Below are 24624 nucleotides of genomic sequence, written 5' to 3'. Positions count from 1 at the left end.
ATTGAAAAAACACACGCGTCGTTCCTTTTCTTCTTCTTTCACAGTCACTGCATACGAATTATCGGCGAAATCCAATGAACATTAAATTGAGTTGTTTTTTCTTCTCCTCCCTCTCCCACTCCCGATACATACCCATGTTTATGCAGCTATAAGCAAGAAATAGAGCTGGCAATTGAATCGGATTGGGTTGTCTCGTGTTCAATTTATGAGTTTGGATGTATTTTTTTAAAAAAATAAAATAAAAAAATCATCGATTTTTATAAGATAATATTTTTAGAAGGCATCTAATTAAATCATAAGCACCTCATAAATTTATATAATAAATAACTAAATTTAATAAAATTAAGACACATCAATTACAAGATATTAAATAATCAAAGAAAACATCCAAGTTTAACATCATAAAATAATAATAAATTAGTTTATTGTATAGAGAAAGTAAATTTGTTTTAATAAAATATTATGTTTGTTCTTTGTTTACGATGAGACAATTATAAAAATAAATTTGGATGAGTGAAACATATAACCATAAGAAAACATGAGTGTAAAGATGAGAGAAGATTTAATCTAATTGGGACTAAACTGATTATATATTGGGTTGAATTTCAGTGTGAAAAATTTAACCCTAATTATTTGAACATCAAGTTATGTACAAAAGTATAGTTCGGGTGATCTTGCTTCCCTTGAAAGTTGTCATAAACTACATTATTAATGACCCTCCCCTAATAATAAATAACTAAATAAATTGCTAGCATTTTCCCAACTTTTTAGCCAGTCAAGTGCTATTTGATGCGCTCATAAAAAGTATGGATACTGCACAAAATGATTCTTAAAACATTGTGCTTGGATCCAACACTAGGGAAGTAACACTTGTTCTTCTCTTTGCCTTGGAGCAAATCAATTAAAGCCACGAGAAGTTGCATCACACTTGTTAGCCGACAACGGTTTGACTAAGAAACATTTGTTTTAATGCTGCACTCAGAATTTGTGATCTAAGTGGTTAATTTGACCATGGTCTTGGGGAGTTTTTTTTTACCTTTTTTGATCTGAAAGATATTCATCTTGAAATCTGATTAGAAAGAATATCACAAATAAAAGGCAAATAAATTGTCCTTTTATAGAAAAAGGAAAGAGGCCTCTACGTTCCAATCAAAGAGCAGTCAAGGAATTCCCAAGCAGGAGTCTGGTTTAATTATATATGATGAACATGTCAACCCTCTTTAGTGTTGTCAAATCCATGGTCTTGATGATGACTCATCAAAAATGATTTTCAATTGTCGATGCTCCATAGAGTATTTAAGGCACAAGCCACTCTCTCCCAGGGAAGCAATGATTTTTCGTCCAAGTTATCATGTGCACGCTTGAAAGTTTTTTTGTCCCGTAATTGCAGCAAAATTTGCATTTTGCACCTAAGACGATCGATAGCAAAAACAATCTGTAATTCTTCTTGCAAAGATCTGTAAAGTAATAAGATCTGGACTTGGATTTAGAACTAGAAAAGTCTTCTAAGTGAATAATAGAAAAGAAAAGAGGAGAGAAGAGAAGAAAGAAAGGTAAGCTTTACAACTGGAAAAAACATTATCAGCACTGGCGTTGTAAACTGTCGTCTGCCTAGGATAAATATGAAATGTTTAGGTTAAGTTGATGCTGGAAGGAACCTATATCTACAGGATGCTATCACTTCAAATAGAAAGATTGGAATGATTATCATTTAGCATAGCATCTCTCTAACATAGTAGATTTCATGTTTATTGAAACATTAATTTTTCTTTCTTGAATCGTGGCAAAGGGAGGCATCATCTAATTAATTATAAGTGTATTTTATATATATGGCAACAGAGAGATAGATGCTTTATATGAAATATATATTTTAAGTCGCAACTCTCATCAACATATCGGCATCTTCAGTACAACCATTATATCAATAATTGAGCACCATTCTTCGTGGAAAGACATGAACATTTTCTTCTCAATCGTATAAAGAAACCCAGACCCTAGCTAGTTTCCTTTTTTGTATTGGTAGCCAATAAATAAGAGATCGATCAATAAAAGGTCCCGGTGGAAACCCTAAAAGGAACAATTAGCATCTAATGGTGGAAACCCTAAAAGGAACAATTAGCATCTAATGGTGGAAACCCTAAAAGGAACAATTAGCATCTAATCAGAGTTACTGATGGAAATGCAGTGACCGAATCTCTATATATTGAGGCAATATATAGAAGGATTGTTGAGATAGGAAAAGGTCTCTGATAAAAGGAATTTTTGTTTAAATAATTAATTAAAATTTTTATTCAACTAGTATTTTTATAATTTTAGTTATCATATAATAACTTGAGTATCAATAAAGTATTGGTCTAGCGATTAAAACATTATTATATGCTTACAAAGATGAGAACATAATTTTAATTTTTAGAAAATGTACTTATAGGGAAGGACAACCATGAACCCTAAACCCCGAACAGAATTAGTTTCATTCTTTAAAAAGGTATAAGGATATCTAGATAAGAACAAAAAAAAAAAATTAAGTTTATCTTTATCTTATAATTTTTTTATAAATATAAAAGACATGTATTTGACCAAATTGAAAGTGTGAATGTGTTAAGTACTGTCAATGAATAAGATCTTGAAAAATCAAAATACTTCGAGTGTTTTCGTGTTTTCAACAATTGATACTTTATTCAATCACATGTTATTGAATGATTGTTTCAGGATCAATATTAAAATGATATTAAAATTTGGTAAGAGGACTCCATAATTACCAAGTCTTTATTCTTTATACATACTGCCAAAACAACTTTTTCTCCTAGAACCAATCTTAACAAAGGGATGTCAAAGATCTTAAATAAAATAGTGTGATATTTATTTTAGGAGCAAATAAATATTAATAGTTTTTTTAGAGGCGAACAAAGAGTCGACAAGGTCAAAAAAATGCTAAAATTAATTCCTTATTTGTTTATAGGCAAAAATGAACTCTGATTCACTATATTGAAATCTACAATCACTGTAGTCAACAAACAAACTCAAGTTGAAGTAGAAAAAACATCAGCTTAGAGAGAATTCTTGAGATCGGATATGTTTGAGAGAGTAGTTGTAATTATTTTTTAAAGTATTTTTTGTATCGAAATACATCAAAATGATAATGTTTTATTTTTTTAAAATTATTTTTTAGATCAGCGCATCAAAACAATCCAAAATATATATAAAAAGTTAATTTTTAATAAAAAAAATTATTTTTTTTAGAAATACAGCTATAACTACGTTTCCAAACACTTATAAAAAAAGATTGATGAGATATGAAAAAGTTTTCTTCATCAAATTTTTTTTTTGTTTAGCGTACTTCTTTAAATAATTAATTAGAATATTATTGAACTAGCATTTTAGAGTTATTTTTGAAATATGATAATTTTAGCTTATTTTTATTCTATGATCTTCCTATATAAATATAAAAATCATCTATTTAAAATTTCATGTATGATTATGTTAAATATCAATAAATAATATCATGAAAGTTCAATACTTTAGTATTTTTAACAATTTTCTCAATTATACTGTACTTGAAAGTGTGGAAAAAATTATTTTTTAAAGTGTATTTTACGTAAAATAAATTAAAATATTTTTTATTTTTAAAAATTTATTTTTGATATCAACACAATAAAACATTCTAAATATATATATACATAATTAATTTAAAACTAAAAAAAATAAAAACTTTAAAAAATACAGTAGAACACAATACATACACTTCTTTTTATTTTCCCAACCAGTTATGATGTGATTAATTAATACTGAACTTGGAATATTTAATGTTGAGGTAAAAGATCTTTGAGTAACTCAAAAATCACTTCCTGTGGACTAACAAGATGGATGATCGTGACATATGTCACTAGTTTAAATACCCCACTGCGAAAATATTCTATCACTTGACCCGCACTTGACCCCGCCGCCGTGCATCATAATTTGTTTTTTCCAAAAAAAACTATGAATATGTAGGTTATCTAAAAAAAATTAAAATATAAATTAAATATTTTATACAAGTATCTAATTAAATAAACCAATTATATAAATAAATAAATAAAAATTATTAAGAATAACTAAAATAAAACTGAAAAACTAAGAGATGAATGTAGGTAAAGATATTTAATGCGGGTTATTTAACCAGCTGTGTTTAATGAATTTATTTCTAAAAATTAATATATAACATAAATGACATATAAAATTTATTGAATAATAACAAAGAAAAAACATTTCATGTAAGGTTGTTCATATTAAAGATATTATGAAAAAATAATTTTTTATTTTAAAAATAAGTTTAATCTATATAAAATATTAAAAAATTATAGATAAATAACACTAGCCTCATAAAAATATTATACGCGATCAATATAATAATAAAAAAAATCATTATTTTGAAAAGGCTAAATAAGCCGAAAAAATCACAGAGAAAAGATGTTAATCAAAACATATATGAAAAAAAATTATTTTAAAAAATACATATAAAAAAGTATTATTTTTTATAAGAAAAAAAATTATTAAACAAATAAAAAAAAGAATGAGGATAGGCATTGTGGGTCTTGTAAGCCAAGCCTAGCACTTGGCCTACAACGAAAGAGTTCACGCTTTGGCCTTTAATTATTATTTTTTGAAGTTAATAGGATGGATACGGCGTCATACACCCTATTCTTTGCAAAAAGAAAAAAAGACAATTTATCATTTATAAATACTTAGGACCCGGCTGTTGTGGTGACCATAAAAATAAGGTTTTTGTTTTTTTCAATCTAAAAATCTATTTTCAACCTATTTTTGATGCAAAACACTTAAAAAAATACCTTTGAAATCTTATCTAACCAATTCATGGCCTCCAAAAACATAAAAAACCGCCCAAAAACCTATAATCAACCCAAAATAAAAAATATTTTAGAGCTTATATCTATTTTTAAGTGTTTTTAAGGTAAAAAAAATACTTAATCTTAACTCCTCTATCATATAGAATCATTGATATAAGAATTAATTGTTTAAATGGTCGGAATCATTGTCAATAACAATTTTCTTTTTCTAAGTTGGAATCCGGCAACCTTTTCTCTTTTCCCTACTAAAAAAATAATAAATAAAAAGAAAAATAAAACATGATACCAAAATATAATATTTAAGACTATAATAATCGATTAAATTTGATAGCTTAAAAAGATGAGGAACTAAAATGAACTTTTTAAAGAAATTACAGAGCCATCATCAATATTAATCATGTTTTTCACTTAGATCCTTTTTTTTTTCAATTCAATTCTCACCCAAACAAACATGTAATGAGATTCCAATTTGAGTTCAAAAGAGCTTATTTCAATATTAAAAAATTAAGAATTAAATCAAATTTTTTTTAAAAGTCTCATTAATAAAATATAAGAGAATGAACAGTAAAGTGTCAATAGTAAAAAAGCCACAGGCTTTATAGTTTATTATAATTATAATACGCGGGTGGGTGTATGATTACTTGATCACTAGGCAGCAAACAATCTTCCAATGGGAGACACGGTTAATGGAGAGAGCAGTAAGAAAAGAATACTTATTTTATTATTTGATAATATAAGCACCCAAAATGATTCCAAACACTTACTTTTTGACCAAAATAATATGAGAAGAAATCATATTATAAATTACTTCAATATATCCTATCATTGCGTAGCTATAGATCAGGAGATGATTATAATATTGAGGCTTATTTGAAAGATACCCTCAGGAAAATGCAAGTGTAGAGATGAAGAAAGTTATTGTCGACTCCATGTGTCCCTTTTGCTTAGTCCAACAAACGGATTCTTGCTGGTACATAAAAATTCCAAGCCCTTTAAAATATTTTAATTGATTCCTCTCGTAATTATTAACTATTGTTTACCTGTGTGCACGAATGCTAAATGATTGTTAAGTGGACCGACTGCATCATTTAAAATATAGCAGACAAGAGAAAACTTATACCTAGCTAGCTATATGTCATGGATGATGAAACTTTTGGTTAGGGCAAGAAAGGAATCATGAAAGCTAAGAAAGAAAGAAAGAAAGAAAGAAAAAGGGGGAAAACATTCCGAGCTATTTCCCTTTACTTAGCTAGGCATCCTGTCCGAGAGTACAGTCACATAACAGCTAACATTTTACACAAATATAACGAAACAGCTTGTGGTTATACAAGTGGGAATAATGCGGGCAAGAAAAGTCTGCAGAAGGGAGCAGTCATACACTAAAAAAGGGGTCTGGCTCTGGGGCTAGGTTGAAGGTTCTAATTCCCGAGACCGTCTGGCTCGAACTGTTCCAGGGCATTCAGTAGTCGACCAAGTGAATCTGATTATTTATTCGAGAAAAAAGCTCGATATTCCAAACAGAAAAGGGGTATGGGTGTATATAGGAACGAAATTTATAGAATATATATGCTTTATCATTATTTTCTACCCTAATTAGTTGTGATATCTACGTACGAGTTTGAGCTAAAATGTTCTTCGATATCTTCCTATTTATCTCCATAAACGAATTCTGCAAGTAGGCTTGATTGAAGCAGTTGAACCCACAGCTTCTGCTAGCATTCACGTTAATGTGCGCTCCAGCTAGCTATGATTGGCCAAACCCTAAAGAAGGCTACATGATAATATTTAGTAATGCAATCAACTTCTATATATGATCAAAACTTTCTTTTTAGTTCGTTCGAGTATTCAGTCCTTTTCTGCTAATAGTTGTTTACTCTGTTAATTCCGTCTCCATTACCTGAGAAGGATCGATCGTTAAGCTGAAAATGTTATATTTTAATCGATCTGTATCTCACTTTCGCAAGCAGTCAGGGTCTACCAGCTATGGCTTGGTGAGGTGAATCTATGGCTGGAGGAGGAAGTGGGGTTTTCCTCTCCTTTCTCCTTTCTCCTTTCTCCTTTCTCTATGCAACGGCCAATAGATGCAATGGGGTCTGTTTGCATAGAGAAAGCACATTCATAATCAAAGTGCAATTTGTACAAGGCAGGAGGAAGGCACAAGGAATGTCTCAGGAGCAGTCAAATGGTAAAGTCCCTAGGTCTTCGCTAGGTAAAGCGAAATTCTCCATCGTGTGAACAATCCATAAAGGCATCCATCTATCTACTCTCTTTCTCTCAAAAGTGTGTTTTTGTGGGGGCTCCTACCAACTTCAAGATAGCGACAGCTAAACAAGTCTGCTCCTTCTGTCCTTCATGCATCAAGAATGTGCCTGTGGACATCTTTAATACAATACCAAACACAACTTGTGAGTAATTAAACTGATTAGAGATCAATATTCATTATTAACTTTTAGTGGACGGGGCTGCAAATATTGTACCGAAAGCCGTTTGTTAATCTTTTCAAAGTAATTTATTTTTGAAAATATATTAAAATAATATTTATTTATTTTTAATATTTACACATTGAAATAAACTGAAAATACAAAAAAAATAATTTGAAGTAAAGCTAAAATAATAAAAATATATTTTTTAAAAAAATATTTTTGAAATATGAAACCAAACTAGCTCTAAATATAAACAAATATCAATAATAGTCAATTTTATAAATGCATGTAAAGATTAATATAAAGTTATTTTTGAGATTTTACCTAAAAATTTTTAGATCTCACCTAATTAATTAATTTAAAAAAAATATATTAAAAAATAATATAAAATTATTATCCGAAGATGACACTTGTCAGGTACACCTCAGTTACAATTCACAGCACCACTTGTGAAGAATACCGCCACCTTGGTGTCTAGATTCATCTGTATCATCAACCTTTTCTCTTTCGAGTTTCAGCATGGTTGGTTTTAGGCCTAACATAAAAACATCTCAAATGATGACTGGTCGGGGAAAAAAAGTTATGCCTGTTGGGTTAATCAGGCCGGCCGGCGAAACTCCGTTAGAGTTATCAGTTGCTTTGATTGGCATCTACTGAAATATTATAGGATCTGGTCCACTTTTTGCTGTAAATTATAGCATGTGCAGGCGATGAATTTTCAATAATCGTCAAGAAAAAAACCAAAATATTCATCAAGAAATCAGCCTCCGTCTATTTTGTGAAAAAAGCTTCATCAAGAAATTAAATCTTGGATTTTATTTTCTTCTGATACTTTTCATTAGTTTTTGGTAATTTAATTATTAGAAAACTATGTAGCCTTAATCAGTTATTTAATGGGGAAATGGATGGAGTTCGACTAGGATGGTTAAGCATCTTATAATTCAGGGAGTGAAATAATAATAATAATAATAAAAAAAGGGAATATAAATCGAAAAAAGCTATATATGTATAGTTGAAGAGTGTTGTTGTGTACGGCGTCCTTCCCTGCTGTGGTCTTGGCATCAGATCAACATGAAGTTATGACCACAGAATGCAAAGTGTCTGTGTCCATCGAGATTAAAGCAACATGATCATGAATTAAGCATCTTTCATGGAATATGTTCCACATAAAGCAGATTTGTATCAAGTACTGGATTTAAACAACCAATTAAAGTAAGTATCATACATTCTAGACAAATACTATACCAAAGAAGTCAAGTACAGGTCCTAGATGCTACTTCCATGGTTAACAAAAATTGAAAAAAAAAAAGTTGAAGATAAAAAAGGTAAATTCATGATTTAACACCTCACGAGTTAGTTAGCTTGTATAAAAGTAATAATGATTGTGTTTTTAAAGTTTTTTATTTAAAAAAATATTAAAATAATATATTTTTTATTTTTTAAAAATATATTTTTAGTATCAGCATATTAAAATGATATAAAACACTAAAAAATTAATTGAAAATTTATTTTTTTTTAAAAAAAATATTTTCCCAATATAAAAACAAATAGGTTTTAAATTGTGGGGTTTCACTCGTTTTGACAAAGAATCTTTCCTGTATTACTTTAATTTTTAAGCATAAGTTTCACTGATTATTAATTTGTAGCTTTGGCACAAGCTTATAAACCTATTACAATTACATTATAATTACAAAATAAACTAAAATATCTATGTTTTTTACTATGCACATGTTCCTATTTACGTCATTGTTGGTGGCGTTTTTTTTCTTTTTTTTTTTCTTAGTTTTTTTTTTAACAATTTGGTCATTAAACCTTTTTTTTCCTGATCTTTACATGTTTTGTTCGGATGTTTATATATATTGAATTTGTTCCACTTTGCAAGGTCTATGAGACCGAGTTGCTGTTTGATTATCTGCTGGCGGGTCAAGATATGACCCATGGACTTCGGAATGGCTCAAGTCATGGGCTTGGGCTACTTGTATATATAGAAAAACAAACAAAAGAAATTTCATTTGCGCTCTTGTTACTGGATAAAGAAAGCCCCATGCATCAATCAATTAAGATTGGGGACGATATGTCAAATCGAGGTGGAGTTGAGTTCCCCCATTAACTGAAAGAACTCCCTCTGCCAAAACTGACCGGTGAAAACCCTGTACTGATCAGAAACTATCCTGGCTGGCCGGGGGGCATCCGGTGCAACCTGTAAAGTACCTGATGCAAAATTAACTTTGTGAGTTGCACTGCCGTGAAAGGATGAGATAGGGCTATCTACAATCGCCGGTATCAGTTCTTTCTTTTCGGATTCTGATAATCCTTCTACAAAATCCACGGGAATATCAGTTTAGGATTAAGAAGTAATGGGGCTACAACAACACCGGTCATCGGCAACCATATTTTCACACTTGTTCCTCGCACAAACATCACAAGAAACAACCGTATCTTCAACTTGTTGTTTGAGATCTGACCAACAGAAAAGAGGTTTGGCCCTTCTATATACGCTCTTTAGCAGAACTACCATGAACTTTTGCAACAATGTTGCTCTAACTGATGTCGACCTCCCAAATATTTAAATTTTGCCATCACATCGAAGAACACCATCCTTGCACCTTCTCATCTTTTCATAATATGTTAGCACTTGTTGAGTTTGTTCAGCCACTGCTATGCTTACAGCCAAGCATCATAAATCCTCTCTTCTTGATGAAGTATCAGCTACTGCATTCTCCTTGTCATTTCTACAAAGAATCTCATAATGTAGCACAAGCAATTTAGTCAAGATTTTTTTTGAAAAAAATTATTGAATGAATTCCCCGCTCCAGTATATATTTCAGGATTTATGATTCTTTTAACGATAAATTAAACATGTTCCAAATAGTTTCTCCACATATAAAAAGTTAACAAGATGGCCAAAAACTCCTTCTTTAGCACAAGTTAGCATCAATTTCTATCACAAGAGGTTTTGACAAATTATGATTTACAATATAAATTTTATATGCGTAAACATTTAATATTCTAAAAAAAAAAAATACTATTTACAGAATTACCGTTATAATCTATTTAATAATTAAAGAGCCCTTACAATATTAATATTATAACTTTAAAATCAAACAAATAATCATTACTTTGCCATCAAACTAATATTAAAACCTTCTCTAAAGCTAAAACTTTTATCGTAGCATTTCATCAAATACCTTGTTGCAATACAAAATCAACCCAATTTCATAATACCCATTAAATCAAAGCCAGTAAACTTCATATCCACCCACAATTAGCACCAAATAATGTTAAAATACCTACAGCGTCGAGAAGAGAGGTGGTAAATGGCGACCATTTGATAAGCTGCAACCTAATTTCTAAGGGAACCTGAGGGCTTCCATTACTATCGAATCCAACACCCTTTTATATGTTATGCTCTCCGCTAAATGATAAAGGCTGGACTCTCCATGTAAAAGATTGATGTGGGATTCAATTACCACTTCATGAATCTCCAACCTTGACCAAATGCAGCAAAATCCTTTTCTTTTCTTTTTTTCCATTCCGATAATCAAGAGCAACTCAAAGGTACTTGCAAGTGCACAGCCTGTTTCTGCTGTTCCAAATAGAGACAATACCACTAAGACTTGATAAAAACACATGACCACATGTTTACTCCATAATCTGATATATGCTCGAGCTTGACCGTATGGAAAATTCAAAATGACGAGGTTATTCAAGGGGAATCTAATTCCTTCTACCAGGAAATACTACAAAGGATGAACATTGATGGGAGTTCTATCAGTAATTCAAGGAAGGGCTGGATTTGGTGTGCTCATTCATAACAATATGGCCATGGGAGCGTGGCTAGGTATTTCTCTTGTTATGTTGGTTTACTTCGGGTATTTATTGTTAATTTTTATTTTGATTAGTGTGAGTATTCGGACTAGTTTGTGTGTATTTCGACTAATTCTATAGGTTCTGAAGTTAACGACCAAGTAAGCATCTAGCAGCCATGAGGTTTGTGAAACTTAAACTGATAATTTCTAAAAAACAAATATATAATTTGACTAATTAAATTATATCCCTTAAGATTTTTATTGTTAATATTAATAGGTTTGAAGTTGAAGTCAGGACACTAGTTATTAAGATTTTAGTTTTGATTTGGCTAAAATCTCAAAAAATATATTTTTAAAAAGAGAGAAAATAATGTTAAGAAAAGAGAAATTGTGCTTTAAAAGAGAATTTTTATTTTATTTTTTTATTTAGTATACATGAGAGAATTATGATTGATTTGTCAAATTTGATTGTTGACATTATAATTTTTTAAAACTATAATTATATAATTAAATGAATCCATCTTAAAGAACCGTTGTCAGGGGTGATTTGAGGACAAAATATGGAGGACCAAAGTAAAATAAATCTGATAATGAGGGGACCATATTCACCAATAACTCATTTCTTAAACGGAGTATTGATTTTGATTCATCTCACCTCGTTCTACCCCTATCTCTCTCAAAAAAAAAAAAACGTTTCGGTCTCTGTTCTCTCTCTCTCTCGCACGTCTTTCTTTCACCATTTGCAAATTTGCAGAGCCAAACAAGTAGGCAGGCATGAGCGGTCACGATTCAAAGTATTTCTCGACGACCAAGAAGGGTGAAATCCCTGAGCTAAAAGAAGAGCTCAATTCTCAGTACAAGGTCCGTTCGTCGTCCTTCTTCTTTTCATTTTGATCGCGTTGTTAGATCTGTCTGATTTTGACTGATTGATTTCGTTGAACTTTCTTCTGCAACTAGAATTTCATTGGAGGATTTACTTATTTATTAGTTATGTTCATGTTGCTGAGAAATCGTATAAAATTAAGCTGGGATTTCCTTAGGTTTGGTTTTTTGTTTATTATTATATAGTGAGAATTGAAATGGAGCTATTAGGGATCATGTGATGCAAAATATCCTTTCGTGAAGGAAATCTATTGTGTAGTATTCATGTTTGGCATTATGGATTTTAGGAATTCAGGTGCGGTTTGGAAGAACTGCTATCCAGCAAGAATGCATTTAAAAACGTCAAGTCATGAAATGTGAAGATCTCGTGACTAATAAAGTGCTTTATCGAGCTAGGTTCTTACCTAAGCACAGGAATATACTGAATGATTTTGAATATCTCACTAGGATGTTTGGGTTTTTAGCTTAATGGATCTTGAACATATTCTACAGGGTTTTGTAATAATAATGAATGTTATAACAGCATTCCATGCAATACTAGCAAGGAGTTTTTTTTTTTTTTTTGTTGCTAGTAATCATTTCATGTGGTTCTTGGACTTGAAATTAGTTGCAATATTGGAGTATTGTGATGTTCCTTTGGTTTATTGGATAATGGGTTCATTTCATTCTCTTATTTTAATAACTATAGCCCAGCAGTTTTTCACTAGAATCAGAGTGAAGCTTCTCCTCATTGCTATCTTATCAAGCAGGATAAGAGAAAAGATGCTGTTAAGAAGGTGATTGCCGCAATGACTGTTGGAAAAGATGTATCATCATTGTTCACAGATGTAGTGAACTGCATGCAGACAGAAAATTTGGAGCTCAAGAAGCTAGTTTATTTATATCTTATAAATTATGCTAAAAGCCAACCAGATTTGGCGATACTTGCAGTAAATACATTTGTTAAGGTAAGAACTAGAAGAGGAACTTGCTGTCTTCAATTTGTTTAACATTACGATATTGCTTCTTTGTATCTCCAAGGTACTTGTATTCATGGTCATTTATCCAGGATTCGCAAGATCCAAATCCCTTAATTCGAGCTCTGGCTGTACGGACAATGGGGTGCATTCGTGTTGACAAAATAACAGAGTATCTATGTGATCCACTTCAGAGGTGTCTTAAGGTTGGTTTTAAGGGTTGCTATAATTTTCATGGATGCTGCTAGATGGAATTCAGTGGTCTGGTTTACTAGGTTGTATGCATTCATTATATTCTTAAGAAACATGCAATTTCTTTTTTTTTTTGGTTTCTAGTTCTCTGTCATCTTCTTAATCCATATTTTTGGTAATTATAGGATGATGATCCTTATGTTCGCAAGACAGCAGCCATTTGTGTAGCCAAACTTTATGACATAAATGCTGAGCTTGTCGAGGATAGGGGCTTTTTGGAATCTCTCAAGGATTTGATTTCTGACAACAATCCCATGGTTGTAGCTAATGCTGTGGCAGCGCTTGCAGAAATTCAAGACAATAGTGTCAGGCCCGTCTTTGAGATTACTAGTCACACACTCTCAAAGCTGCTTACTGCTCTTAATGAGTGCACAGAGTAAGCCAACAATATTTTTCTAACTCTGTATTTTTGTTCTAGCTTTCAATCTTAAAGAAAGTGTTGGACTATGTAGACTTTCTGAGCCATTAATGTGTACCTATACTTGTAGATTTTAGCATTCATAGGTTTTAGCCTTTTGATCTTGATGTGCTCTGAATGAATACTACTCATGAGTATGTATCTGGCAAGATCCATCATTTATGCGAAACTGATTTTTTGCCCTCAACAGTCATCGCGATGTAATGTGATCAGAATGTACTGTTTCTTTCAAGTACTTTGAACATCTTGTGATAGCTATTGTCTGGAATATGATTGAAAGTCAAGGAAGTCCAAGCTGGATTTTAAAATATGGTCTGTATATTATACCAACTCATAGTTGTCTGAAAGTGTGACCACCACCCCCTTATTCTCTGTCATCACATACTTTTCCAAAAGTAACCCAGTACTTTTATGACCAATGGATTCTGGCCTCCCTGGTCCTTGTGCTGCAAGTTTTATGTATTTCCTGGAATGTCTGCCACTTGGGATGCTAAGAGCTACATATGAGGTGAAGTACATGATAGGATTTAACTGGAAATCGAATACCTCCATGCTCTAGGATTACTGTGCTTTTATTACTTTGATTGTTGTGTATTCTTTTGGAAGTTCTTTGCTTGGACTACCTCGTCTGATGTATGCCTTTCCAGGTGGGGCCAAGTTTTTATATTGGATGCACTATCTAGATACAAAGCAGCTGATGCTCGTGAGGCTGAAAATATAGTGGAACGAGTTACTCCACGGCTTCAACATGCTAATTGTGCAGTTGTACTTTCAGCTGTTAAGGTGACAAGCTGCCATTGTTGGTGTTCACTTCATGTATTTTTATTGTGAATGCCTTTGTTAGCTATCTACTGGTCATAATTCAATCATTTCTCACATTTCTGTTTCCTCTTTCTCCTAATAGATGATTCTCCAACAAATGGAAATTATAACCAGCACCGATGTGGTTCGAAATCTTTGCAAGAAGATGGCTCCTCCTCTCGTGACATTACTCTCTGCAGAACCGGAGATACAGTATGTTGCTTTGCGTAACATCAACCTAATTGTACAAAGACGTCCTACGATCCTTGCCCATGAGATTAAGGTAAATGGAAATATCCTGCCTGCTTGATATAAATTTGCAGACTCGCGTGCATATGGGAAATTCCTAGGCATGCATCACATTTGTTATTTTGTGATTGAGGAGAGATGCTTATCAATTGTTCTATTATGTCAGGTTTTTTTCTGCAAGTACAATGACCCAATTTATGTGAAGATGGAAAAGCTAGAGATCATGATAAAACTTGCTTCAGACCGCAATATAGACCAGGTACTATATATATGTATGTATGTATGTGTGTGTGGGGTGGGGAAAACTAAGCACACATGCATCTTTTTCATTTATGAGTTGATGAGAAATCATGTAGGTTGTGCTGTCCTTGTGCTGAGCAATTTCCAGGTTCTATTGGAGTTCAAAGAGTATGCCACAGAAGTAGATGTAGATTTTGTTAGAAAGGCTGTTCGTGCCATTGGCCGTTGTGCAATTAAGTTAGAGAGAGCTGCTGAGCGCTGTATCAGTGTTCTCCTAGAGCTGATCAAGATTAAAGTAAATTATGTGGTTCAAGAGGCTATCATAGTTATCAAAGACATCTTTAGAAGATACCCTAACACGTAAGATACAGCTTCTGTTCCCTTGATGCCTTATAAAGGTGAAGTTCTGTTTTTCTTTCCCCCGTCCATACCTAAATATGAATTTCCTTTGCAGTTATGAGTCAATCATTGCAACCCTCTGTGAGAGCTTGGACACTCTTGATGAACCTGAAGCTAAGGTACATGTGTTTCTACTCCAGGCTTTCCGTTCATGTTTTATTGTCTGAACTCATACTTTATGTGCCTTATATTCTACCCCATTTTTTTCTCTCCCCTTTAAGGCTTCAATGATCTGGATTATTGGTGAATATGCTGAAAGAATTGACAATGCTGATGAGCTACTGGAGAGCTTCTTGGAGAGTTTTCCTGAAGAGCCTGCGCAAGTCCAGTTGCAATTACTGACTGCAACTGTCAAGCTCTTCCTTAAGAAGCCAACTGAAGGACCCCAACAGATGATTCAGGTTTTGGTCTTGTGTCTACTCACGTGTTCTTTATATCTGATACAAAGTGGATCTTTATTCCATATTCATTTGAGTTTTCATTGTCCTCAAGAATTTTCAGTCCTTTATTTGGCACCTTTGACGTGACTCGAACATGATCTGTCCTTTGGTTGTTCATAACTAATGTAACTCAGCTACACTTGCAGAAATGTCTTTGAGTCAATTCTCACCTCAGGAATTCTCTTACAGGTGGTTTTGAATAATGCCACCATGGAAACTGACAATCCTGATCTAAGGGATCGTGCATACATATATTGGCGTCTGCTATCAACTGATCCTGAGGTGTGATTTTGCTATTTACGAACATATTTTCTGTTTTGTTAGATTAAATGTATGATTGCATGTCTATTTTGGATGTACTGCTTGTAAGTTTTATGTCAAGTGCGATGGGTGTGCTTTGACGTTCCAGGCAGCTAAAGATGTTGTGTTAGCTGAGAAGCCTGTGATCAGTGACGATTCAAACCAGCTCGATCCATCTCTTCTTGATGAGCTTCTTGCCAACATTTCAACTTTGTCGTCTGTGTATCACAAGCCCCCAGAAGCATTTGTAACCCGTGTAAAGACTGCAGCACAGAGAACTGAAGATGATGAATATGCTGAAGGTAGTGAAGCAGGGTATTCTGAATCATCTGCCCATACTGCTGATGGTGCTGCATCGCCACCTACTAGTGCAAGTAATGTTCCATATGCTGGAGCAAGGCAACCAGCACCTGCACCATCTACAAGTCCACCTGCTGCTCCTCTGCCGGATTTGATGGGTGATCTGTTGGACATGGATAATAGTGCTATGGTCCCTGTTGACCAGCCTTCTACTCCTGCTAGGTAAGCTTCTTGACTGTGCAAACTGTCTTATCGACCTTTTTTCAATTTGTTGAGACTGGTATGGGGTCATTCGGCTGCAATGCTGATTTGCATAGCTTTGTTGAGAACTTGAAGCAGATTTATCTAATAATGAGTTTCTCATGATTCACAACATCCCAACTGTTAGGCTATAAATGGTACTTACTGAATCTTGTGACAATGTTGCAGCCTTCCTTTGCCTGTTTTACTGCCAGCAGCCACTGGTCAGGGTTTACAAATCAGTGCACAGCTTACTAGCCGAGATGGTCAGATCTTTTACAGTTTATTGTTTGAGAACAACTCACAGATTCCCCTGGATGGATTCATGATCCAGTTTAACAAGAACTCGTTCGGTCTTGCAGCTGCTGGACCTTTGCAGGTAATGCTTAACCTTGATTTGTTTCAAGATGGAATTTTTCCTCATTTAGTGTGTAATTGACAAACTGTTATTGATTAGGTTCCCCAATTGCAACCTGGGACATCAGCAGCAACTCTGCTGCCTGTGGCTTTGTTTCAGAATATGTCTGCTGGTCCTCCAAGCTCGCTTTTGCAAGTTGCCGTGAAAAATAATCAACAACCTGTATGGTATTTCAATGACAAAATCTCATTGCATGTATTCTTTACAGAAGATGGGAGGATGGAACGTGGAAGTTTTCTTGAGGTAAAAAGAGAAAGGCTTGACCAATTTTTCTTGGACCGGCTTTTATTTTTGTGCTAAAAAAGTTGATGAAATACTTAAATTTGGGACATTTGATCATTGGAGACTTAGTTAAAAATCATTCTCTTTATAGCCTGCCTGCTAGTGTAGGAAATGTTAATGAAATATCGAGCGACTAGTCATTCTACTGAAGTCTATTTTATTTGCAGTGTTGTGAGATTGCGTTTTAGTTGTGACATGTCTTCCCCTTTTAAATTCAGAAAAGGAAAGACCGGAAAGAAATTTGTGGTAGGGAAATGCTATCTTAGGACTTGGGATTAGTTGGGTATTCACGTGTCTGATTCTAATAAAACTCTTGTGGGATATGGGGTAGATTGGGTTGATGAGCAAATTAGTAATTTATCTATAGCCTGAAACTTTTCAGGGAAGAAATTCAGAGACCTCACAAGCAGATATCATTTCATTAGCTATTTTCGCTGTAGCTATTGGAACCTAATATCATATGTTTTTGTTCCCATTTCAGACATGGAGGTCCCTTCCTGATTCAAATGAGGTCTCAAAGGACTTCCCAGACATTACCGTGAATGGTGTAGAAGCTACTTTAGACCGGCTTGCTGCATCAAACATGTTTTTTATTGCAAAGCGAAAGCATGCAAACCAGGATGTATTCTACTTCTCAGCTAAAATGCCTAGAGGAATTCCTTTCTTAACCGAACTCACAACAGTTGTTGGCATCCCCGGGATCAAGTGTGCCATCAAGACTCCAAACCCTGAGATGGCAAATCTTTTCTTTGAAGCCATTGAGACCCTCCTTAAGGGTTGATTCAAGGTTCTGCGTCTTCATCTTTTTTCTTTTCTTTTCTTAAATATTTACAATTTTTGGTTTATAGTTGTAAAATCCGTATTGTTTAGTGAGGTTTTGATTGATCATTCTGGCCGCCTTAGTTTGTTTCTTCACTCCACCTTGTATTATTTCGCACTCTATTCTTTGGTTGTATTGAATCTGTTATATCGCCAGGGGGACTCAAACTTGTGTAATTTTTAATCATCCCTGAAAACTTGAGTGTAATTGCCACAGCGGAAAAAGATTTTTGAGGGGTTTTTCTCTGGTCAGAGTTGCCAGGTTGGGAGAAATGCTTTTAATTACCATTTGATATTTTAACTTTTACATAGGCTTGTGTTTCGCAATCGACGAAGAAGGCATAAAATCAGTGAGAGCTTTGTACTGGATGGAAGATTGATATATTCATACTTTTCTCATTACCATTTTGCAAAAGACTCCCACATGCTCTCATATTATGAACTCTGTGTGCTAGATTACTTTTCAGGTTTTATCTGATCATTTGTAGCAAGCACCCTTCAAGGATTCAAGGAGGAAGACCTGTCCTCCAACGTTTTGTCGTCGTAATTACAGGTTATAATTTTCCTGAAACGAAGGGTAATTCAGGCCTGCTGGGAAGGAGAGATAATATGGAAAAGGGTAAAGAAAATCCATTACTCTCAGAAAACTACGTTTACTCTCCCAATTTCTAAAGACAATAATTAAACTCGAGACAAATTAAGGAAAGAGTGCGAAAGGTGTTTTGTTTTATTAATGATTTTTAGGAACTTTTGTGGGCACACTTCTAGTTTTGAAGAAAGAAAAGAAAAAAAACGCAATGATCACGCGGCATCTCATCGCACTTGTAATATTGAGTGCGAAACCGAATTAATGATAAGTCATGTCATTCATAAACCACAGCGGGATTCGAGTACCAATCCGGGGTGCTCAAAAGAAAGAGAATCTGTACCCAAATCGAAAAAAAAGGGAGTCACTTCTTAAAAAGAAAGGGCTTCTTGCACGTGTAAATCACGTTCTAACTTTCACAGTTCAGTTACTCTTTCGCTTGTTTATTTACTAGAAAATAATTTTAAAAAAAAAACAATTTTTTTTTTAAATATTTTTTAATGTTTGATAATATAATAAAAAGTAAATTGAAAAATATTTTTTAAATATTTGGTTATGTCATAGAAAATAAACTGAAAAATAACTTATTAATATTTTTTTTTCAAGTTTATTAAATAATAAGAAACAAATCTTACAAATCAAAAGGTTGGATGAGAATAAAATTAAAAAATATATATAATTTTATAAATTATCTCAAATAAAATAAATAGTAATCACAATAATAGAGATTAAATTTAAAAAATAAAAAAATTAAAACTGAAAAAATTAAAATAATAATAATAAACATTTCATAAATTATTTCAAATAAAATAAGTAACAATAAAAAAAATAAGAACCAAATTTGATAAATAAAATATTTTAATTAAAAATGATAAGGTAAAATCAAATAACAATTATAAAAATAAAAGCTAAAATTAATATAAAATTAAATTCTAAGGGATGAAATTGAAAAGCAAATATTCAAAATAATATATATATATATATATATATATATATATATATTAACAATCAAAAGTTTGAGGATCAAATTTGATATAATTAGCAAATAATATGACATTTCTAAATTTTTCACAACTTTCAAAAAATGTTTTTTGCCAAAAATAAAAAGAAAATACTTTTCTGAAAACCAAGCTAAATTATACTTTGACTCGAAAGTGTTTTCTGTTTATTGAAAAGTATTTTTCGTTGATCAACTTTGTTAATGATAAATAAACACAAGAAAATTTAAAAAATAGCTTCCTGAAAATTAGTTTTCAGGAAACAAACATGCAGCCGTGGAGTATAAAATTTATATTAAAATAATATATTTTAATTTTTAATATTAATATATTATTTAAAGATATAAAAAAGATTGATTTTAAAAAAAATAACTTTTTTTTAAAATATTATTGGAGCGTAATCACCGTAATAGTGATTGAGTTGAGAGCGCATGGAGAAGCTGTTGCTCCTCGTGTTTTAGCACGGAGAGAGAGAGAGAGAGAGAGAGGAGGACCCATAAAACCTGTGTGTAAGTTCATCCTAGTTGACTCAGCCAATAACACAGGTAATCAAACTCGAGATCTAGGGTTTCCTTTTCGAATTTCAAGTTTATTTCTTCCTGTATGTAACGTTGATGGATCTCTGTTTCTATTCTTATGTAGAACTTAACAAATATGGTTTTTTACTTCCTCGCACTAGCTAACTCTGTATCATATAATTAACATGCCTTTTTGTGTGTGTAAATTAATGAATGGTTTCTTATATTTGTGTTTTCCTTTTCTATTCGGTAATATTTGTAGATGGCTTACTCAAGAGAAGGAAGGTGAGTCTTTATCTTAATTCTCTCTCTCTCTTAATAATTTACTACTATTATTGTTATTGTTGTGAGTATTAGTATTATGTTAGAATTGAGTTGTTTACCTTAGGTCTGTTTCACCACGCAATTCGGGTTCACCTGGTAGAGGCAGGCGGTCAAGATCCTTGTCACGGTCCCGCAGAAGTCGCTCCAGGTAATTGGTCGACCTTTTCTTTTTCTTCCTCCTCTTCTTCTTCCTTGTTGTGTGTTTGTGTGTGTCTGCATGTGAGTGTGTTTTTGTGAGATTTTGAGTTGTGGTTGGTTGATTTTGGTACTTCAGGAGCAATGATTCTGGTGATGCATCTAACCCTGGAAACAACTTATATGTAACTGGATTATCAACCAGGGTCACGAGCAGTGATCTTGAGAAGTATTTTAGCAGTGAAGGGAAGGTATAATTGTGGCAAAATCTTTTATCGTGTGTGTCCTGATTGAGTTATCGTGACATGCTATAATCAAGTAATCTTGTTTGCGGAATTCTGAAACATGACTGTAGTTGTACAGGCTGGCATTGATGCATGTGTTGCAGAGTCGAAAACTCTCTAGGGAGGAGTTACATTTCTGGATTTGGAAAGGAAATTTTAAATTCTGTGGTTATGGATTTTGAAGATGCTGATGTGATATTGTATCATGATGTGGTGGTCATGCATGCAATTCATTATCTGATATTCCACCGTTTGCTTCATCCTGTTCAATTTCTAGAGTTTATTTATTTTGGCTCCTCTTTCCATGTAGCAAGTTTCCAGTTTGAAGGAGAAACAACTTAGGACCTACCACTAGTTCTCATTTACAATAAGAAACCATATTATGTTGAAGTGCGTTATCCAAGATTTTTTATACAAAAAAAAAAAAACATTATTCTAAGTTATGGTTTCAGGTTTTGGAGTGCCATTTGGTGACAGATCCTCGAACTAGAGAATCTCGTGGATTTGCTTTTGTTACGATGGAAACCGTTGAGGATGCTAACCGTTGTGTCAAGTATTTGAATCGTTCGGTGCTTGAAGGACGAGTGATTACTGTGGAAAAGGTACTGTTCCCATCAATGGATTTTGAAGGGAAACATGTAGGGCGACTGAATTGTTTTACCTATCATTTTTTTTTGAAGTTATTTCTTCCGAAAATGTTACCTGATAAGTTTTGCGAGCAGGTCTGGTATATGTAACTCCATCGACTTCACAGTCTAAGGTCTTAACAGTTGAACCTATTCCTTCACGAACCACGACATGAGTTCTGCATCAACATTTCAATCTCATCGATTCAAATCCGACTATTTTGTGGAGGGTTGTATGCCCTATATTCCTATACATCACTAATAAAAATACCTGACCTGGTTGGTTGCTTATTTTTAATTTTCCTATGTTGAAATAGCCTGTGCTGGACAAGTATACTACTCCCAGTGTATTAGTTTCCTCTTTTCATGTATATTCTAGTGAAAGCTGCTGTCATGTTTACTAAACAGATAATGATGAATAATGACTCCATGTCCTAAGTGCTAGTCAACATGAGCCATGATGGCGAGAGTAGCAAGGCAACACTCTAAAAAATAAAATACTTGCAGTGGTCCAGACATTGTTTTCAAGGATTATTATGGCTGTTCCAGATGAAAATTCCTAGTCACCTTTAATACAAATGAGTTTCGAAGGGCAGTACATGGGAGGCATTGTAGCTCATTTCAGTTAATCAACCTCTTCTCTTCATTCACCAGTCTTCCTTGATACAATTCTGTTTGCTTCTGCTTTTAATGCAGGCAAAAAGAAAGCGTGGTAGGACACCAACGCCTGGCAGGTATCAGGGACTGAGAGATAAGCGAGGTATGTATCAGTGTTATGCATGTGTGGCAATTCTTTTATCAACTGAACATGGAATATCATATGCGAATGTCGGGTCAATTTGATGTTTACTAGAGAATACTTGGGTCAGAATTGAATAGCTTTCTTTGAATCTTGGGTTCTTGTTGATACCTTGACTTCTGTTTTTCTTACCTGCTAATCTAGCATGACATTTGTATAAGGGTTATGCAGCTTATTTTTCTTGCCATTCCAGTCCTAGATATGCATTTCACTGTATGATTGTGCCTGACCTGGAAAGCTGAGGCTATTTGGTCTCCTTTAACTTATACTCATGGGTGTTGCATTTCACTCAGCATTTTCTGTGGTAGGTTCAAAACAGATTGAACATGTTCCGAACTTGGAATTGCTTCTTATCTTTCAGTCCCTATGATCATCATTCCAGCAGATTGACAATCTTAGATTTAAGAAAGCTATGTCATTTTCCTTCAGAAATTCGCATGGTTAAACCAAGTCCCACTCCTATTTTTAGAGGCATGCAAGCTCACTAGTTCAATTATGAAGAAAATGAACTTTTTTATTTATTTGAGTGCTTTTATTTTTTACCCTTGGCAAGATCTTGTAATTTTTCATCAAAGACCAAAGACACTGCAATTGTTTCTACTTTATTGTGATCAACTGTTTCATCCTATTATTATTCTTGTATAACTATTGGGTTTAAAAACATGCAGGTCATGGTCATGGCCACAGACGGTCCCGCAGCTACTCACCTCGCCGATGGGATGACAAAGATAGAGAGCCTTATTCAAGGGATCGAAGGGGAAGATCACGCTCTCCTTATAGTAGGCGGGGAGATGGTTATTATGATTCATATAAGAGGCGCAGGGATCGCTCTTTGTCAGCTGACCGCGGCCACCGCAGATAGGGCAAGTTATTTGGTAGCCAGTATTAACCCCTTTTGCCCATGGTTATTGAAGCTTGATTTTGATTCTCATGGAAGCATCAACTCATTGTGTCAGCCACCCATCCCTGTTCCATCTTTCCTGGTTTGCTTGCAACTTCATGTACTGTTTACATTTAATGGTAACTTGTTTTCCATAAGTGACGCATGAACATACTGAAATGTTGTTAAAAAAACGGTTGTAGGATATGAACCATTTATCATTTTCTTTTGATTTCTAGTAATAATGACTGTTGGACGTGGATAATCCCCATACGGTGGACCCAACAAATTCCATACAGCTAGAACCAACAAATGCCTTTGATGCTCTATAAACTTGATGGAAGTTTGGATAGGGAATGACCCCCCATAGATGATATGCATTAATGTCAATGAATCTGGTATCAGTCTTGGCCCATTTCCAATTAAATGCAGCCTAGCTGTATGGAAACCTGCCCCATCAATGGACGAGACACTGATTGGTACTATTGGAATTCTCAGTGTAATGATGAGTATTGTACTTCTCTATGGTCATAAACACTTCAGACCAGAAGCAAAAGCTTTTTATGCTCTCACAGAATTTCTTCTCTGCTTTACGTGCGTATGTTCGAGTTTGGTGTAACATGCCTGTGCTTTGATTTCTTAGGAGAGGAGCAAAGAGAACTTTGTAGCCCGGAACACTGTTCTGCCACCGTATGCCTACTTTCCTGAGCACAGAGTGCCATCCTTTTTTATCCTCCACTTTTTGGAACCAAACCTATAGCATTGCGTGGCACAAACATTCTGTCCCAGGAGAGAGAACTCTGCAGCATTTCAAATTTTAGATGCACCATCTGCAATCCAACATTGCATGTATTTCTTTTTTATATATATATCCTTTGTTGATTAATAAGGTTTGTTGACTTTTCTCTATTGTAAAACACCAGTAGTCTAGGCGAGTCATTATAATTGACCTGCTAACCACTACAGCAACTTGCTGTATATCTTATTGTGATGATGACTAACAATAATTACAGAAAACTCTAAATCATTGGGGGGGGCGTGTCCACTGTATGTCTAGATACAATCACGAGGGTGGAGGTTGGCATTATATTATGCCCTTTGATTGAAAAAAATAAAAACCTGTTGGGATATTTTAGTCTTTTACATGTGCCCATTGATAATTAAAAGTTTAAAAGGTGGTATGTTAGTCTTTTTAATTTTAATTATACAATAAAAAAAACTGTTATATCCCTAGTATCAATAAAAATTAGAGTTGTTGATTAAGAGTTTTTTTTTATATTCCATACACTTATACTTTTTTTACCCAAAAGATCAGAAAATAATTGAGTTGTTGATTAAGAGCATTTCGAGGTTTTCATTTCTTAAGCTACATGAAAAATATCGCATGAACCTTTAAAAAGGA

The 24624-nt window shown here is 33.6% G+C and overlaps 2 protein-coding genes across 6 annotated transcripts; both read left to right on the top strand.

Annotated features, from left to right (window-relative positions):
• The first annotated feature begins 11723 nt into the window (after positions 1–11723).
• On the top strand, positions 11724–18345 carry LOC118028445 (beta-adaptin-like protein C). Of its 2 annotated transcripts, none has more exons than XM_035032012.2 (15): positions 11724–11937; positions 12708–12905; positions 13007–13120; positions 13292–13542; positions 14232–14367; positions 14489–14668; positions 14801–14893; positions 15023–15234; positions 15329–15392; positions 15495–15674; positions 15903–15995; positions 16123–16535; positions 16743–16932; positions 17011–17214; positions 17735–18345. In XM_035032012.2, the coding sequence occupies exons 1-15, from the start codon at positions 11851–11853 to the stop codon at positions 18032–18034; spliced, it is 2715 nt and encodes a 904-aa protein (XP_034887903.1). In that variant the 5' UTR covers positions 11724–11850; the 3' UTR covers positions 18035–18345. The 2 variants fall into 2 exon arrangements, with proteins under 2 accessions (XP_034887903.1, XP_073264331.1); XM_073408230.1 differs by having other exon boundaries at positions 11787–11937; positions 12647–12905.
• A 1707-nt stretch (positions 18346–20052) lies between these two features.
• LOC118028446 (serine/arginine-rich splicing factor SR45a) lies at positions 20053–24125 on the top strand. Of its 4 annotated transcripts, XR_012169445.1 has the most exons (8): positions 20057–20201; positions 20437–20459; positions 20563–20646; positions 20773–20884; positions 21370–21519; positions 22240–22303; positions 23011–23362; positions 23866–24125. XR_012169445.1 is itself a non-coding variant. In XM_035032013.2 (7 exons), exons 2-7 carry the CDS (start codon positions 20437–20439, stop codon positions 23202–23204), a joined length of 627 nt encoding a protein of 208 aa, XP_034887904.1. In that variant the 5' UTR covers positions 20057–20201; the 3' UTR covers positions 23205–23452. The 4 variants fall into 4 exon arrangements, 1 of the variants encoding a protein (XP_034887904.1); XR_012169446.1 differs by lacking the exon at positions 23866–24125 and having other exon boundaries at positions 20053–20201; positions 21370–21822; positions 21952–22303; positions 23011–23096; XR_004684025.2 differs by lacking the exon at positions 23866–24125 and having other exon boundaries at positions 20053–20201; positions 21370–21822; positions 23011–23080.
• Positions 24126–24624: the final 499 nt, after the last annotated feature.

The sequence above is a fragment of the Populus alba genome, chromosome 3 (genome assembly GCF_005239225.2).
Source record: "Populus alba chromosome 3, ASM523922v2, whole genome shotgun sequence".
Classification (NCBI taxonomy): domain Eukaryota; kingdom Viridiplantae; phylum Streptophyta; class Magnoliopsida; order Malpighiales; family Salicaceae; genus Populus; species Populus alba.
Note: the sequence above shows the minus strand (reverse complement) of the source record. Positions and strands in the feature narration are given on the sequence as shown.

Excerpts from the sequence above, each read along its gene's own strand:
- LOC118028445 (XM_035032012.2), top strand. The coding sequence starts at position 11,851 with ATGAGCGGTCACGATTCAAAGTATTTCTCGACGACCAAGAAGGGTGAA. Across the intron at positions 14,368-14,488 it reads TTGTACTTTCAGCTGTTAAG|ATGATTCTCCAACAAATGGA; the intron begins GTGACAAGCTGC and ends TTCTCCTAATAG. Across the intron at positions 15,996-16,122 it reads TGCTATCAACTGATCCTGAG|GCAGCTAAAGATGTTGTGTT; the intron begins GTGTGATTTTGC and ends TTGACGTTCCAG.
- LOC118028446 (XM_035032013.2), top strand. The coding sequence starts at position 20,437 with ATGGCTTACTCAAGAGAAGGAAG. Across the intron at positions 20,460-20,562 it reads GCTTACTCAAGAGAAGGAAG|GTCTGTTTCACCACGCAATT; the intron begins GTGAGTCTTTAT and ends TGTTTACCTTAG. Across the intron at positions 20,885-21,369 it reads ATTTTAGCAGTGAAGGGAAG|GTTTTGGAGTGCCATTTGGT; the intron begins GTATAATTGTGG and ends TTATGGTTTCAG.